This window comes from Terrapene carolina, unplaced genomic scaffold (genome assembly GCF_002925995.2).
Source record: "Terrapene carolina triunguis isolate 2854851 unplaced genomic scaffold, T_m_triunguis-2.0 Scaffold69, whole genome shotgun sequence".
NCBI classification, from domain to species: Eukaryota; Metazoa; Chordata; order Testudines; family Emydidae; genus Terrapene; species Terrapene triunguis.
In genome coordinates this window covers 36,317,342-36,333,516 of record NW_020664420.1, presented here as the reverse complement: position 1 = coordinate 36,333,516, position 16,175 = coordinate 36,317,342, and the positions used below count along the sequence as shown (strand labels likewise).

Below are 16,175 nucleotides of genomic sequence, written 5' to 3'. Positions count from 1 at the left end.
TTTGTAATGAGATGGGTAAAGTAAAGTAGTAAAGTGTTTTTCCTGTTAGCATGCCTCCTCTCCCCCCCCCCCCCCCCCATAAAAGATAACAGGGGATGGGAGAACATTATTGTAGTGGTGTTGTTTACAGTTGTTTCCACACACATTATTTCCATCTGAGGAAAAATGATCTTTCTACGCTAATTCAGTTTATTGTTTTTTTAGGATTGGTGACATATACGTTTTGTGGTTGTCTTTTCATTTCAATCTGCCTAGCATATATATTGCAGTTGCTGTAGCATTCTTCATAGTACAGCTAATACATCATTGTGTTCACAGCACCCTCTATCCCCTTACTAAAGGCAGAAGACTGTACTGTGTGTTGGGACACTGCCATCATCCGATGGAGCACAGCCAACTCAGAAGCAACAAAGTCTTTCACACTGGAGTACTGCAGACAGTACTCTCCTGAAGGAGAGGGTCTCAGGTCAGTCCCTAAGGTTTGAAATGTGGATAGATGAGATTAAATAGAAGTTAAGGAGTACTTTCCAGATCATGGATTATTATATAAGAGGTTATTCTGTTTGTCCTGAATTACATAAAGAAGAAATCAGCTTCTGGGCCAGATGCTAATCTCTGATATTAGATCGGGGGAAACTAGAAACATCATCATTTTATTCTGCTAAACTAATGAACCCATTTACTACAGACCCAAACCTGAAGTCCTTATGCAGTCTTTACTCAGGAAAAACTTCCATTGAGCTAGTCCTCAGTTGGGAAATAAAAGACATTAAGGGGCAAATTCTACCTCCTCCTCTTCAGCTATGGAGGCCCCCCTCCTCCCCAGCAGAACCAGTGCACTTGTGTTGCACAGAAAAGGGCAGAGGCTGGGAAGTCTGTATGTTTGCTTAAAAAAAAAAAAAAGGATTAAGAGACCTGAAAATCTGTTGTGGGGGTTCATCACTAGAGCATAGCAGAAGGATTCATTCATGTGATTTCTTTATTAAACACATCACAAGTATTAGTACGCTATTGGTATGGAGCATTCCTATGTTAAATTGTAAGATTTACAATTAGATTGTAAGCTTTCCTAAGACCTGATCAATGAGTTCTGTGTGGGTGACCGCCTGGTGATTTCAATCGGGCTTTATGCTGGCACAGGAGTCTGTCTGTGCAAATCATCTTGCTATATCAAAAAAACTTGCATTGTAAGATCCTCAGGGCAGGGACTTAGTTTGCTATGTATTTGTGCAGCACCCAGAACAATGGGGCCCCAGATCTTGAGTGGGTTCAGATTCTAGATATTCTTGCAATGCAAATAATAATAATTAGTAATACATGTACTCTAAAAACTACAATAACCGGCATATCCAAATTGTGAGTGCACGCAACTTATAAACTATTTCTCCTAGGAAAATAAATAATAATTAATCATCACTAATAAATAACCTTTCCTACCCCACCCCAAAAAAGGCTCCCCACAGAAAAACAAACCAACTCTTGGATTGGAGCTGGTTTGGAATTTTTTGACAATTTTTTGGGTCAGAAAATGCCAATTTATTGAAACCAAAACATTTTGTGGCAATGTACTGCTTTTGACTGAACTTTTGGGAAAAGTTTCTCAAGTCCAGGATTTCAGGAGGTGAGGAGAGGAGGGAGACCCACCCCAGAAGAGTCCAGTGATGAGGTCACTCACCTGGGATGTCAGAGACTCAGGTTCAAGTCCCTGGTCTGAATCAGGCAGAGCAAGGACTTGAACCTGGGTTGCTGATGTCCCACATGACTGTTCTAGCCACTGGACTATTGGCTATTCTGGAGTGGAGCTATTTCTCTCTGTTTTTTCACCAAAAACACTTCAAAGGGTCTTTGTTTCATCCTGACATGGAATGGGTCCATTTTCGAAATCTCAAATGTTCGTGGGTCGGCAAAACCATTTCCCACCCAGCTCTCTTACCATCCGTCACTTCAAACACAGTAATGATGGCACTGAGTATATATGTTGTCATCATCCATATCAAGGCTCATATTTGTCAGGTGAGGGTAATAGACAGGTTCCAGTGACATCAGCACTGTCCCAGACTGCACTGACTTCAGTGTGTGTTCCACATAACTGATCAGTATATTTTCTGTCCTCTTATACCTGCCCAAAGGATGGCAACAGAGAGAATGAGAAAAAAAACAGGCCCCTCATGACCTTCCAGCCCCACATGATTCAGGGACAGTAAGGAAGACGGAGGTTTATACAGAGGGAAGAGCCCATTGCCCAAAGGCGTTTGGGGGAATAGTTTAATTGTTCTTAAAAATAACAGAAATGAATTAGGTGACACACAGAGGCAGTTGGTGATAGTCTAAGGAAAAGGAAAAACAAACAGGATAAATACATTTTAAAAGAATATTTAAATAGCCTGCAAAAAAAGTCAGTACCCATGTGCCAAATGTAGCCCCCAGAACTCTACAATGTAGACCATGGCTCCTTTTGATCTTTAAATAGGGAGTTGAGGCCTGCATAGACTAAATGTGCCAGCACATGATGCTTTGTCTTAATCCAAGCAGGAGGAGGAACAGGAGTTCTGCATGGCTGTCCCTGGTATGCAGGCAGCTGCAGTGTGCTCAGTTTCATACAAATTTTATGAGGCCCTTGAATTCCAGCCAATGTTGTCTTCAGTTAGGCAAAATGTGGTTGCTCCTGACCATACAGTACATGTTTACTCCAAGTTTACAAGTTTACTTACAATTAATTGGAATAGCCTCTATTCTGCTCAACAGCAAAGCTGAAAATGTTCAGTTTTCTGTCACTGGTGAGCAAAATAAGTTCAGTGTGGAGCAGTTTGCTTGTGTGAAGATAACTGTGCCTACAAAATGACAGAATTGACTGACCCTCATTGTCAAGTATGCCTGTGCAAAATCTGAACTGTTCATGAGTCTATATATTACTGAATCAAATTGATATTTTGGCCTTTCTGTGGGTAGAAAATAGCTTTTCACTGTGACCAGAGTGAAATTTCAGAAAGGACAAAAAATAAAAGCAAACAGGGAATACATTTGACAGACACCACAGATCTTGGGGATATGCCAGGCACAGGCCATTTACACAGCGAACCTGTATCTCTAGTCCCATCCTGTTTTGCTCCAGCTCCATAAAGCCCAGAAGCTGCAGAACCCCCTTTCAAGGGAAATCCAAGAGGCAGGCCTCTTGGATTTCCCTTGAAAGGGGGTTCTGCAGCACCAATGGGGATCCAATGGAAAGTTAATACAACTGCTGGGGTGGCCTGGGCATGGTGGAGGGAGCAGAGAATGAGGGAGGAGGCATGGGGAAGTAGTGGGCAAGTTGGGGGTACAGGATGCGAATCGCACATTCCTGCTGGTATATGGAACTTACCAGGAAAAGGTAATACAGTCCTAGGCTACATTAACTTCTCTGCATATATCCTTCCACCACAGACAAGGGGGGTCTCCAATGCACCACAGGGGGCTGGATCAGGTGCAAGGATACAGGGCCTACACGCAAATGGTTGTGGCCTCCTGCAGGTTCCAGGAGATCCACCAGGTATGTGGACAGGACCACACCCTTTCCTGTGGAGACAATCCCCACTCCCCAATGGGAGAGTTGGGGGAATCTCTGCAAAGAAATCGGCACAGAGATTTTTCTCCCCAAATGTTCCCACCCCCTTCAACTTTTCATCCGCATGCATCCCGGGATGATTTAGTGCAGAACCTTTTTAGTTCTCTGACAACAATCAGTCCCTAACCTTGCTATTGTGGTGGCTGAAGATTTCCTACTGGCTGTGTGTAAACTCATGGAGCTCCTCCTCAGACATCCTTGCTTTTCTTTAATCCTTTTCCAGGCTAAGTGGGCTTGAAATATTTCTTTAGATTTCTATACCGCTGCTATTTTCTCACAGTTCTGCTTTTTCTGGGTGGAGAAGTCAATGGAGCTGTGGGTGGAAGATGGAAAATTTAGAGAAATATAGTCCCGGGATTAGCTGTGTGGGCTGTTCAGAGAGAAACCTGAGAGACAGAAATTAATATGTTGTGAATTCATAAGAAGTGGAAATAATTGTGTTTGTGTTTTCCTGAGTAAATTTAATCCTTGTGATCAGTGTGAGATAGACACCCCTAGAGACTGAAATCTTCCATCTATGTGTAGAATAGCAGGGCAAGCATCCCTGCCCATTGCCTTGCCAATATGTTTGACTCCTAAACTGGAGGGGACAACCTCTAGCAGCAAAAGAATAATACTGACTCTCCAATGCCCATTCAGTCTTGTTGAGACTGCCATGAAAAGTGACAATGAGGGCCAGTTATGGTGACGATTTGGTGACATGGACACCTGTCCAGTAGGAACTGGATTGAGACCACCAACTCCTTTCACATAGACCACTTACTGGCAAAGCTTTCCCTCAGCACCACTGATCTGTGTTGGATTTCAGCTGGCATCCTGATGCCAACTGGAACCTTCGGATGTCTATGCAATACTATACCTATCTACTGGCAGGAACACTAGCCTGGTAGAGAATGGACTGCTTTGCTTGAGGCCGCTCTCAGAAGTACAGTCTCCATAGAGAAGATAGGTCTGGGAATGATCTAACAATGTTGTCCAGTGTCGAACAGTGCTGTGGAGATGTGAAAACTTGTGCATGCTGAGCAGTGGCATCTGCCACTGAAGTGAATGGCAGTTGTAGGTGCTCAGAACCTCTGACAATCAGCCCTAGGTGGCTCAAGATGAGCATCCCAAAACAGTCATTCAAGATTAAGCAATGCTTGTAAAAAAAATTGGGCCTAAATGATTTGCATGCAGTCACTGAAGAAGAGCCCGGTACTGTTTTCAGTTATACTAGCGCAATTCAAACTCCTTTAAGAAGAGTGTAGATGGGCAGATAAGCAGACCTGAAGCATGTGACACAGCTGGAAATGGAACTCATTGGCTCAGTTTTCCACCTCATCCCTTCCCCCAGCAGCCAGACCAAAAGGCAAGGCGTTCAAAGACATTTCTTGTTTGGGACTCAGCTTGTTGTGAGTCTGGAGCTGGCTGAAATTAACTGAGTGTTGCAAATGAATGTCCATCTTGTTGGCTTATCCTCTTTCATTAGTTGGCACCAGCAGGGATATTTTTTAAGCCTTAATCTCAGATAAAATTGATGGGCTCGTATGCTTAGGAAGCTCAAAGCTAGCTAAAATAGGTTACTAGGCACAGTACCTTACTGGCAAACCTGATCACTGTTTTACTGATAGGTCCAGTCTGAGTCCAGACAACTTTGTGCTGCTATTAAATCTGAGCTGTAGCTGAAATATTGCACTCTCATATTGAGATGGGCCCAAAGCCGGAATTCAAATATCCTCAGACTTGGAGGACATCCCAGTCTGAACTTGATGGCTGATCCTACTCTGAACACAAACTGCAGATCTGAACACCCCTGTGCTATGAGAAAGTTTGGCTCTGACTCAGGATGTGAATGTTGCAGCTTGCTCCCCTCTCTACTCAGATGGACGTGTTGTATAGCCTTTGGTTAGGCTAAGAAGCCATCTCAAATGTTATGATATAAATATTCTGCAATGGGGGGGAAAGGACACCTCCTGTTTTCATGGTAGGGCAGTAACTTTTGTGGCATCTCATAGGGAAAACAGGAAGGCATTGTGCAGAGGAAATCACTGTGCTTGAGAGATTTTGCCCATTCATTAGGACAAGCAGTTTTCTATACAGGTTTCAGAGTAGCAGCCGTGTTAGTCTGTATCCGCAAAAAGAACAGGAGTACTTGTGGCACCATAGAGACTAACAAATTTAAGTGGGCTCTAGCCCACGAAAGCTTATGCTCAAATAAATTTGTTAGTCTCTAAGGTGCCACAAGTACTCCTGTTCAGTTTTCTATACGTCTCCTTGTAGCTCGATTTTTAGAACTCTTTTAACTACTTGAGCAAAATGGCTCCTTTCCAGTGTGTTCTGCTTCTGTCACAGAACTTTTAACGGAGAACTATGAAAAATAACTTTACCTGCAAAAACTGTTGGGGTATCAGGACATTATAGAGTGTCCCAGGCTATCTTCCTAGTTTAAGTAAGTGTGGACAACTTATTTCAAAGCTTTGCAAAACTCCATTCCTGCCTGAGTCTTGGCTGTCTCTCCTTTCTTGCTTCTTTTATTCTACTTTAGCCTGCCTCCAAAGTGCTTCTCTTGTATTATTCTTGTACTCTCATCATGCCTTTCTCCATGTTGCTCCTATACTCAGACCAGTCTTTCTCCTCTATGAGACCACCCTCTCTTTAGTCATCCCTCCTCTAGTCACACTTCTCCCACAAAGCCTTTCCGGAATAATCCACCAATATGATTATTCACCTGCTTAAAGGCAGGCACATGCTTAAGTACCTTGTTGAATCAGGGTCTTTATCACTTACTTGATAGCGATACAGTCTGTCAATCTCCATCAACTTTGGGTTACCTGATTCTGCATTTACTGCATCTCTTTTGGGATTTGCATGCTTATTTCTATAACAAGGTTTGGCTTGGTCCTGATGAGCTTAAACCCCCCCACCCTTTGAAGTTCACTCAGATTGGAAACATCTTTGAAGAACATAATGATTTTTTTTCTCAAATTTTCATGACAAAAGGCACTGTAAAACGCATACAATGGAGAGGTGAAATAAATCGCACATAGAGTGCAATCCTGCAATCTTTATGGACGCAAAGCTCCCTTTGAAGTTAAAGGGAGTTTTGCCTTCGTGAAGAACGTGTAAGGACTGCGAGATTTTGCTCATGCTGATAAACAAGGCTCAGATGTGCATGTGAAAATCCTAGTGGAAGAGCACTGATCATTCTTCAGTTTGTACTGCTCTCTGGTGGGACATCTGCAGAAAAACAGTTTTAGATAAATTAATAATAATGGACTTGCATAGCAAACTGCATTTGCCTGTCTGACATACTGTGGGATCATAGAAATTAGAGATGGTAAAGACTCATTGGCTAATCTAGTTCCATCCCCCTGTCAGCGCAGGAGCAATAATTGTAGTAATGAGACCATTCTGGTCTCATTTTCAATGTCCCAAGTGAGGGAATTTTCATCATTTCCCATGGAGGAACCATTTTCATCTGTCCAATATTCAGACACTGAGCAGTTGGTCTAAATAGTCAGACTGGGTGCTGGGGAGATGCACAGTGGGAGCCAGGGTGGGAGGAATCCTCTTCCCCATGTTTCAGAAAAGTTGCAGAGCCTTTTTTTTATCTAGACGCGACACAGCAAGTAGAGAGAAGGAGGTTCTGTGCTGTGGTTGATCCCCAACTTTCTCTCCTCCCACCTTCCATAAGCTGGCACACAGGGGTCTTGTTCAGAGTTAGGGTCCCCCACACCCAGCTCCTCCTTGTACAACAGAACCATGTGGTTCCATTGTGAAGGAAAAGGCATGCAGAAGGGGGCAGAATTTGCCCCAAAATGTGCACACGCACATGCACATTGTAGACAACAACCTATACTTACACTTGAAAACTGGGTAGCTGTATGGTATGTACAGACTGGTACTTGTGGGCAAAGATACCTAATCTGTGCAGGTAACTGCTAGCTGGGCACTCAGATACAGGTTTTGTGCATGCAATGGTGTATGTGCATTCTATGGGACTCCAAAAATATGGACCCAGAAAGTGAGAAAATGTTAAATTCAGCCCATGTTTCCATCAGAATAAAAAGTAAAGTTCATATTTTTCTAGACAACCCAGGTGCCTTCAAGGTCACTTCAAAGTGTCTGTGAAGTAGATCGAGTGAGTGCTGATTCTCTCAGTTTTCCTGGAGTGTGTAATGGCACCGACTGTCGAGGATGTGAAGGCAGGAGCTTTTGAGGAATCATAAAGGGCAGGATTAATCAAAGTAGGACACTGTGCCAAGGCAGTTCTTCTACTGCTGTATCTTGCAAAGCTCGCCAGTTAAAGTGCACTGCGAAGTTAGGGGGGGACGCCAGCTCTTTTTGCTGAATGATGTGTGAGATAAGAGCCCACAATAACATATGTGTGGTTCCCATGTGTATTCAAAAAGTGGTATCTTCCACTCACAGTTGAAATCTGTATTTAAGTAGCCCGTCATACCAGCCATGTGTTCTCATATGCGGCTGTATTTATTGCAGGTTCTATTTGTTGAACTCGTTCATCTGGCAACATGGATGTTTTACTGGGCAGATCAATGAAAATTAGGGGTCCTGATTCTCCACTGCCTTGCACTTTGTATACTCACTTCCATCTGTGCAAGCTGAGCACAAAGTGCGTGTAAAATGCTACTAAATCAGATTAGTTGAATTTCACACCTGGTTTACATAGGTGTAAATAACTATATAAGGTGCAAGGCAGTAGAGACTCAAGTCATTTTAAAGCCAGTAAAATGAGGGAAAATGTCATAGGTAAAACGGCAAAATCCGTCTGTAATCTGAAGAAAAGAAGATCTGTCTGTCTACGCTTCCATCCAACCTCAGGTTTTCCTACAGTGCCCATCACTGTAATATCCAAGTACAGTATTACTTAGCTAAAATGGCTTGGCTGTTTGTATAAGAAATCATTTTCATTTGATCATGATAGTTTTAGTATGCATTTTCAATTGTAAAAATTGTTGAATTTTTCTAGATCTTTTGCTGGAATAAAAAAGCCTGAACTGCAAGTTAATCTGCAGCCCAATGTGAATTATTTCTTCTATGTGAGAGCTGCCAACTCATCTGGGACAAGTGAACAGAGTGAAGCCGCCCTCATCTCAACGAAAGGTAGATCTGCCTTTTCTGACATCAAAACAATGAGGTAGAGTGGCAGGGCACTCAAAGGTGGCATAATTGCCCCAGAATTTAATGCTGAAATTTAGTCTCCAAAAGTAACCAGTTCATTGTGACATACTGGGCCTGCTTCTGATTTGACTGACCTTTAGTGTAAATTGGGAATAACTCAGCTGAATTTAATAGAGTTATGCCAGTGTAAAGCTGGTGTAAGTGAAATCAGGACCATTGGAAACTGTCCAGTGTTCTTCAGGTTCTGGAGTTTTATACAACTCCTATGAATGTAAAACTCCTAAAACAATACCAAGTTCTGCCCTCATTAGACCTATGCAACCCCAGTGAATTCAACAGTTGACAGAAACTCATGTTTGCATTTCAGCCCTTTGTGTGCCTTACCTGGATATGTTTGGGGATCTTTTTTTTACCTTGGCAAGACATTTCCTAATAGATTCTATTCAAAATTATACAGAATGATCTGAAACACAACTAAAAGTTTGTAAGTGGATTAAAAAAAACCCCAAAAACGTAGTCCAGTGTTTTAGGAGAAGATACATTATGGCAACTCAAACTTCAAAAACTCTGTTTTGAAAAATAATTGATTGACTTCAAAACTTTTTTTAATACCAGGGATCTCTGTGTTGCCCAAAGAGTTTTTGAACTATCCTAAGCACTTGGGAGCCCTTACCTTCTTTGGCATAACATTACCCATTACTAATGAAAAAGATTTTGATGGACGCAGAACAGACGGTGGCAATAAAATTTAGTAAAGAAATGTGGAGAACAATTACAGCAACAAACCCTATGTACAGTAGTCATACAATTTTCCAGGATATCTTTAGTTATCTTATTTTTATTTTTGAATGTGTGATTGCCTATGGCAGATTCACTTGGAAGTCTATGTAGTGAGACCGTGTTTGAGTGTGCTATTCTAGTGGGGAACTGGATCACGATAGTTTAGTAAAGAAAGTTATTAAAGTTCAAAACTACTGGGTTCCCCTTTGTGAAACTTTCATAGTTATGCTAGAAAATGCTACAAAAATTAAATTGGCTGTCAATGCTGGTAGCCACTGCTGCTCTTGCTGTATAATTATTTTATGTGTGGGAGGGTGAAGCAGGGAAAACACTGCTGATATAGGTATCGCCCTGATTTAAGGCTTACCACTTGCATACACCACCTCCTCCTTTTGTGAAAATAAGATGGATCCAAGCTGCCACGTTCAGATCCAGATCTGAATTACAAGAGAAGAGTAGTTGCGCTTAAGGATGCACTGTTCGGGCTCTGCCCTTCTCTAAGAGAAACTCATCTTGCTGCTGTGTCTTGTTTAGAAAAAAGTAAATGTTGCTGTATTGTTTGGTATTTTATGATTCATTTCAAAGGAGCACTGTAGTCATCCCTGAATTGGTGTGTGTTTCTTTGTCATGAATAATAACAGGAACTAGATTTCATGTGATGAGTGACACAGGTCATCCTGCTTTGCAAGTGTCGTCCGATGGAACTGTGATATGCCTTCCTGAGAGAACTAAATTCACTGGGTAAGTATCAGAATCCTGAGCATGGAAGTTCTGATGTCTCAATATGGGGCCTGACTCTTCAGGCTTGTCTACACCCAGTTTTTGCACCAATGTAACTCAAATGGTAGAAAAAACATTTAGTGAAATTGGTGCAACACCCTGTTATGGTATAACTGAGTTTACACTCGAAGGCTGCACCAGTTTAACTAAGTTATTTTTCTACTGATTTAGTTAAATCGGTGCAAAACCTATGTTTGGTCAAGCCTTGTACCTTGTGTAATCTACCCCTGCACCAGGTGGATGCAAAATGCTTAATCAAATGGCAACATTTTACACCCACTTTTATATAGGGTGCAAGGAAGTGGAGAATTCTCCTTAAAAACAAAGAGAAACTGGACTTGAACTGCTTTAGGAGGGAAAAGAACACCTCTTCAATGAAAGCAAGAATCTGCCTCATCCTGCATAAGAGAGTGAGGCCTTGTCCGCACTAAGGGAGAGATCAATCTAAGTTACGAAACTTCAGCTATGTGAATAACGTAGGTGAAGTCGGCATACTTAGATCTATTTACCCTGGGGTCCAGACTACGCTATGTCAACGGGAGATATTCTCCCATCGACTCCCCTTGTGCTTCTCGTGGAGTACAGGAGTCGACAGGAGAGTGATCTGCGGTCAATTTATTTGCTTATGACAGTTGATTTAAAAAAAACACCCATAATAAATTATTATGGGACTTTAGAAAACACCTTGGTTTTTTTTTTTAAAACAGAGGTATCAAAGGAATGTTTCAGAAAAAATAGCACCGATGTTGTGATTTGTTATTGTATTATTAATTAAATTATTTGCATTCTGGTAGCAACAACAGTATGCTAGGCACTGTCAATACAGATGATGAAATGGGCCAGATTATGTGGTTCAACTGGCATAAACAACCACCTTTATGCTCTCATGTCCCAGTGCGGTCTCTGGTGTAAGCTAAGGCAGCCTGAAAGCTGTTCTTTTATGCGTGACAGTCCGTGGTCCTGGAGCGGTGCAAAGTAGCTGGCTCACATCAGTCAATTAGATGTGTAGTGCCTGTCCATTACAGCTCAAAATAATAAAACACTCCCCTCCCCCAAACCAATATTTGAAGGTTGGGAGAGTAGGATACAAAATACTATCAAAATATACACTTTAAAAATATTATATTCTAACTTTTAATATTAAGAGAGGAAGAGAAGGGTAACAAAACATTGTATCCTCAAATGAAGAAACCATCAAGCTGGCTTATCCAGATACCTTAATAAAATTGAGGCCAGATGGAAGAGAAAATACAACATATCCATGTCTATTAGTCTGATACCTTTTTTAATGTTGTAAAGAGGTTAAGGCTGCACTGAGAAACCTCCACTGAAAATTAAACTGATAAAAACATAAAAATGGCCATACTGGCTCAGACCAGTGTCCTGCCTTCTGACAGTGGCCAGTGCCAGATGCTTCAGAGGGAATGAACAGAACAGGGCAATTAGTGAGTGATCCAGTCCCAGCTTCTGGCAGTCAGAAGCTTAGGGGGACACCCAGTGCATGGGGTTGCATCCCTGACCATCTTGGCTAATAGCCATTGATGGACCTATCCTCCATGAACTTAGCTAATTCTTTTTTGAACCTAGTTATACTTTTGGCTTTCAAAAGTGTGTTGTGTGAAGAAGTATTTCCTTATGTTAGCTTTAAACCTGGAGCCTATTAATTTCATTGGATGGCCCCTGGTTCTTGTCTTATGTGAAGGGGTAAATAACACCTTCATTCATTTTTTCTACACCGTTCATGATTTTATAGACCTCTATCATATCCCTCTTTAATTGTCTCTTTTCTAAACTGACCTGTCCCAGTCTTTTTTATTTCTTCTTGTATGGAAGCTGTTCCATATCCCTAATAATTTTTGTTGCCCTTCGCTGTACTTTTTCCAATTCTAATATATCTATTTTGAGATGGGAAGTGCAGAACTGCCAGAAGTATTCCAGATGTGGCTATACCATGGCATTCTGATATTTTCTGTCTTATTATCTATCCCTTTCCTAATTGTTTCTAACTTTGTTAGTTTTTTGACTGCCGCTGCACATTGGGTGGATGTTTTCAGAGAACTATTCACAATGACTCCAAGATCTCTTTCTTGAGTGGTAACAGCTAATTTAGACCCCATCATTTTATATGATAGTTGGGATTATGCTTTCCAATGTGCATTACTTTGCACTTATCAACATTGAATTTTGTTTTATTGCCCAGTCACCATGTTTTTATGAGATAAGAATTCAGAGAATAAGCTACATACTGGAGTGACTGGCTCTGCCCTTGTCTTGGCCCATGTTCAGTTCTCTGGCTCTCCAAGACCCTTTCTGTCTTGAAAATTGCCCCAAGAAGACCTGATTTGTGATTTTATTGCCATATTGACCATGGTTAAAAATGGCTGGTCATCTTACTTTCCTTTCATAAGGAGTATTCACTATTCTCTCTTTATAGCTCTCTCCTGTCGACTTACAGCATCTCCGTTAGTGCTACAGTGACACCGATGCAGTGTTTTAAGTGTAAACTTCCCCTAAGTCACTTAAGAGCCTCTCATTTTCAAAAGGGACTTCTGAGGGCTGGTCTGCACTAGAAAAGTTAAACCAGTATAACTATGTCAGTTAGGGATGTGGTCTTTTTGTTATACTGGTACAAGCCCTAGTGTGGATGCAGTTATACTTGCATAGAAGATGTTCATACAGATATAGCTTGTTTGGCTTCCTGAACCTCAGTAATCTACATTGGTACAAGCAGTTTTATACCAACATAACCATATACATACTAGGTTGGTTTTTTTTCAATCTAACTGTACTAGTATAATAAAAGCTTTCTAGTGTAGACCAGCCCTTAATGCCTAAGTCTCTTTTGAGAATGGGACTTCTAAATCAGCCAGGCACTTTTGAAAATGTTATTCTACATCCTTGTGTGTCTTTTACTGGACATCATATGGCTTTCTATAATGTTTAATAGTTTTAAATTCTCACAGCAAGTTTACCACAATGTGCAGGTAGAATCAGAGAGCATTTTTGCTAAAAGTAACTAAGCTATTTATGTTGAAAAGCTTCACTTAGGAGAATGAAGTTATTATGTAAGCAATATAAGATGCTGCCACATGATGTGACTATAAGCGATGAAAAGAACATTATGCAGTCACTATGCTGAAATACTGGCTTTGCTGTATTCTCTTCGTTCGTAGAATTCCATCTGTCCTGGGTGAGCTGCTGCCAGCTCGTGGTCGGCATTACTGGGAAACCACCGTCACTGGCTGCAAAGGCTACCGGATTGGAATCTGCTATAACTCTACACCACAAGGCAGCATCCTGGGGCAGGATGATACTTCTTGGTGCATATGTTGTTGTTCTACACAAACAAGGTAAAGCTGAGTGAGTCTAGGTACTTGCAAAGTTACATTTTTGCACATGGTGGAAGACATCTTTGTTTTTATTTCTTCAGATTTAAGTCATAATTAAAAATATACCCATAAAAGATAAAAATATACCTATAAAAATATGCCTATAAAAGTACTTGACACTTAGTCTGACAGCAGCTTAGCACATCCGGCAGCATTAAAAAACAAACATTTATCAGGCACAAATGACCCCAACCTAGCTCAACCAGCCAGTGGATTACGTACAGGGTTCTGGGGACATACCCTCAACCCGCTTGCAAAACCCTATCAAAAAGGGCTTTTGGAGCATGTGCAGAAGGTCACTTCTGGAGCATGGAGCAAGTTCCAGAGTCCTGGAGATCACACAAAGCACACCCTGCCAGCCCTTCCACTCTTTTATAATGAGGGGGATCCAGCTTGAGTGCCCCTGTCGGCTGCAGCTGTGGCATGGGGAAAGGGACAGTTTCAGGTCACTTAGGGCTGTATAGGTAGGGCTATGATTTGTCACGGAGGTCACTGTGGTTACGGAAATCCTGAACATGAATGGAGTCAGTGCAATCTTGGAAATGGCTGTATAAAGACATTTGATTAGGCCCGAGTGGTGGTGTGGCTTGGCTCACAGGGTTCAGCACCACTCAGGTTTGGCCCCTCTGCCTCTATCTGCAGAGCAGTGGATGGGCCAAACCCAAGTTGTGGTACGACCCTGTGTGCCAGGTTGCAACGCCCAGCAAGGGGAGCCGGGCCCAGCACTGTGGGACAGAACTGCTGCTGTGAGGTGAGAGCGGGGTGGGCTTGTTCTCCTTTCTGTGACTTATCTATTTCCCCCCCCACACTTTTGGCATGAAATTTACTTAAAATTTCCAAGCCAAAATCGTAGCCCTATTTATAGGACATGAGTATACTACAGGTTCAAGTAAAGTGCCAACCTTTGGGGAGTACATTTTTTATTTAATCCTAAATCTGAGCATATTAGTAACAATCAACTAAATGCAGCATTTGAGACAAATAGGGCCTGATCTTGTGAGGCGCTGAGCATCCTCAAATCCCCATGACACCATAACTGGGCCCAGAGGCCGGAAAAGAACGAAGGTGGCATTGATGAAGAAGATTAAAATGGGTGTCTTTCTCCTGAAAGAGAGTTCTTTGAAATGCTATGGGGCTAGTGTAAGAGTTCAGAGTGTACAAGGTAGTATTGTGAAATAATGTCAGCTTAGACATGTAGTAAGTTTCATACTTCTCGGAGATCTCCTTCAGTGTGTGAACTGCACTGTGCAAAGTGTACGAGAGGCAGCAATTTGTTAATGGCTGGGAAATAAATGGTGGTAGTTTATTTCTGATTAATGGCATCATGGATTCCCATTTTGTTTCTATTTCCCATTCTCTATAGTTTCATTTATAAATTCTTCCACCATGGTGTAATGAGTGATGTTTACATGACGGAGCAGCCAGCCAGGGTCGGCATTCTGCTGGATTATAATGCTGGGAGACTTTCATTCTTCAATGCAGAGAGAGGACTAGCTCTGTTCACCATCAGGCACAGATTTACCAATGCTGCTCATCCTGCCTTTGTTCTGGAGAAAGCTGGCGTACTTAACCTGCACACAGGAATGGAGCTGCCAGAGTTTGTGAAACACAGCTAATCTCTTGCTTTCAAACTATCCGGAAGACAAACCGTTATAATTTTGGGGGGGCGGGGAGAGGGTATCTATTTTTCTCTTAGCGAATGTTACCCACACCATTCTCCCGCACATCAACGCTAATTGTAATTATACAAATAGCACTCTGTGCATGGAGAGGATAATAGACTCCCTCCCACTTAGTATGTATCTTGTGGTATATATTGAGTTATTCTCTAAAGGAAAAAGGTGTGTATTAGAACCGAGCATTGGGAGGGGGAAAGATAAATTCATGAACAGGAACTGCAGTCTTTACTACGATAAAAAATAATTACAATATTAGCTGAATTTTTTTACATTTGATGATGATCTTGTATATGAGATAAGTGCTTCTGTCTTTGAGCTTCAGAAATCTGCATTTCTACAAAAATAAATGGGCAGAGAAAATAAGATCAAAGGGGCAACATTTTCAAACCATCCCCAAACTAGCCTCCAACATTGCTCACACAAATTTTGAATCCATAGACTCAATATTTCCCATCCATATTGTTCAGACAGTCAGTTATCTGATTTGTGTGCACAAATGCCACTTGAAATGTGAATAGATGTTCAGCAAAAATATGCATGTGCAATTTTGGAGTCCAAAGTGTTGCCTGCGTTTCTGGTCCTAAAATTACTGCCTGGATGGCTTAAAGAATAGATAGGGTCCTATAGCCTGCGACTCTGGAGTAAAATTGTCATCAACCTTCCTGTGAATTGTCCCTTTTTCATCTCTGACATAATTGCTGTTGCCTTTGATCTTACCTTACCCAGTTTCACACTTAAGTATAGAACTCCCCATAGATGATCTCCTTGCCTCTGCTCTACTCTGTCTTTTTGTCCCATTTGAGCTTTGTCTACACTAGCATTGGA

General features: G+C 41.7%; 1 protein-coding gene across 1 annotated transcript in view; it reads left to right on the top strand.

Annotated features, from left to right (window-relative positions):
* Nucleotides 1-15,287, top strand: part of CMYA5 (cardiomyopathy associated 5) — a 41,801-nt gene extending 26,514 nt beyond the window's left edge. Inside the window, exons 8-12 of the mRNA XM_026649231.1 lie at nucleotides 319-466; nucleotides 8,571-8,704; nucleotides 10,144-10,243; nucleotides 13,456-13,632; nucleotides 15,035-15,287. Of these exons, the coding sequence (XP_026505016.1) occupies nucleotides 319-466; nucleotides 8,571-8,704; nucleotides 10,144-10,243; nucleotides 13,456-13,632; nucleotides 15,035-15,287 (812 nt within the window). The remainder of the gene's footprint in view (nucleotides 1-318; nucleotides 467-8,570; nucleotides 8,705-10,143; nucleotides 10,244-13,455; nucleotides 13,633-15,034) is intronic.
* The last annotated feature ends 888 nt before the right edge of the window (nucleotides 15,288-16,175 follow it).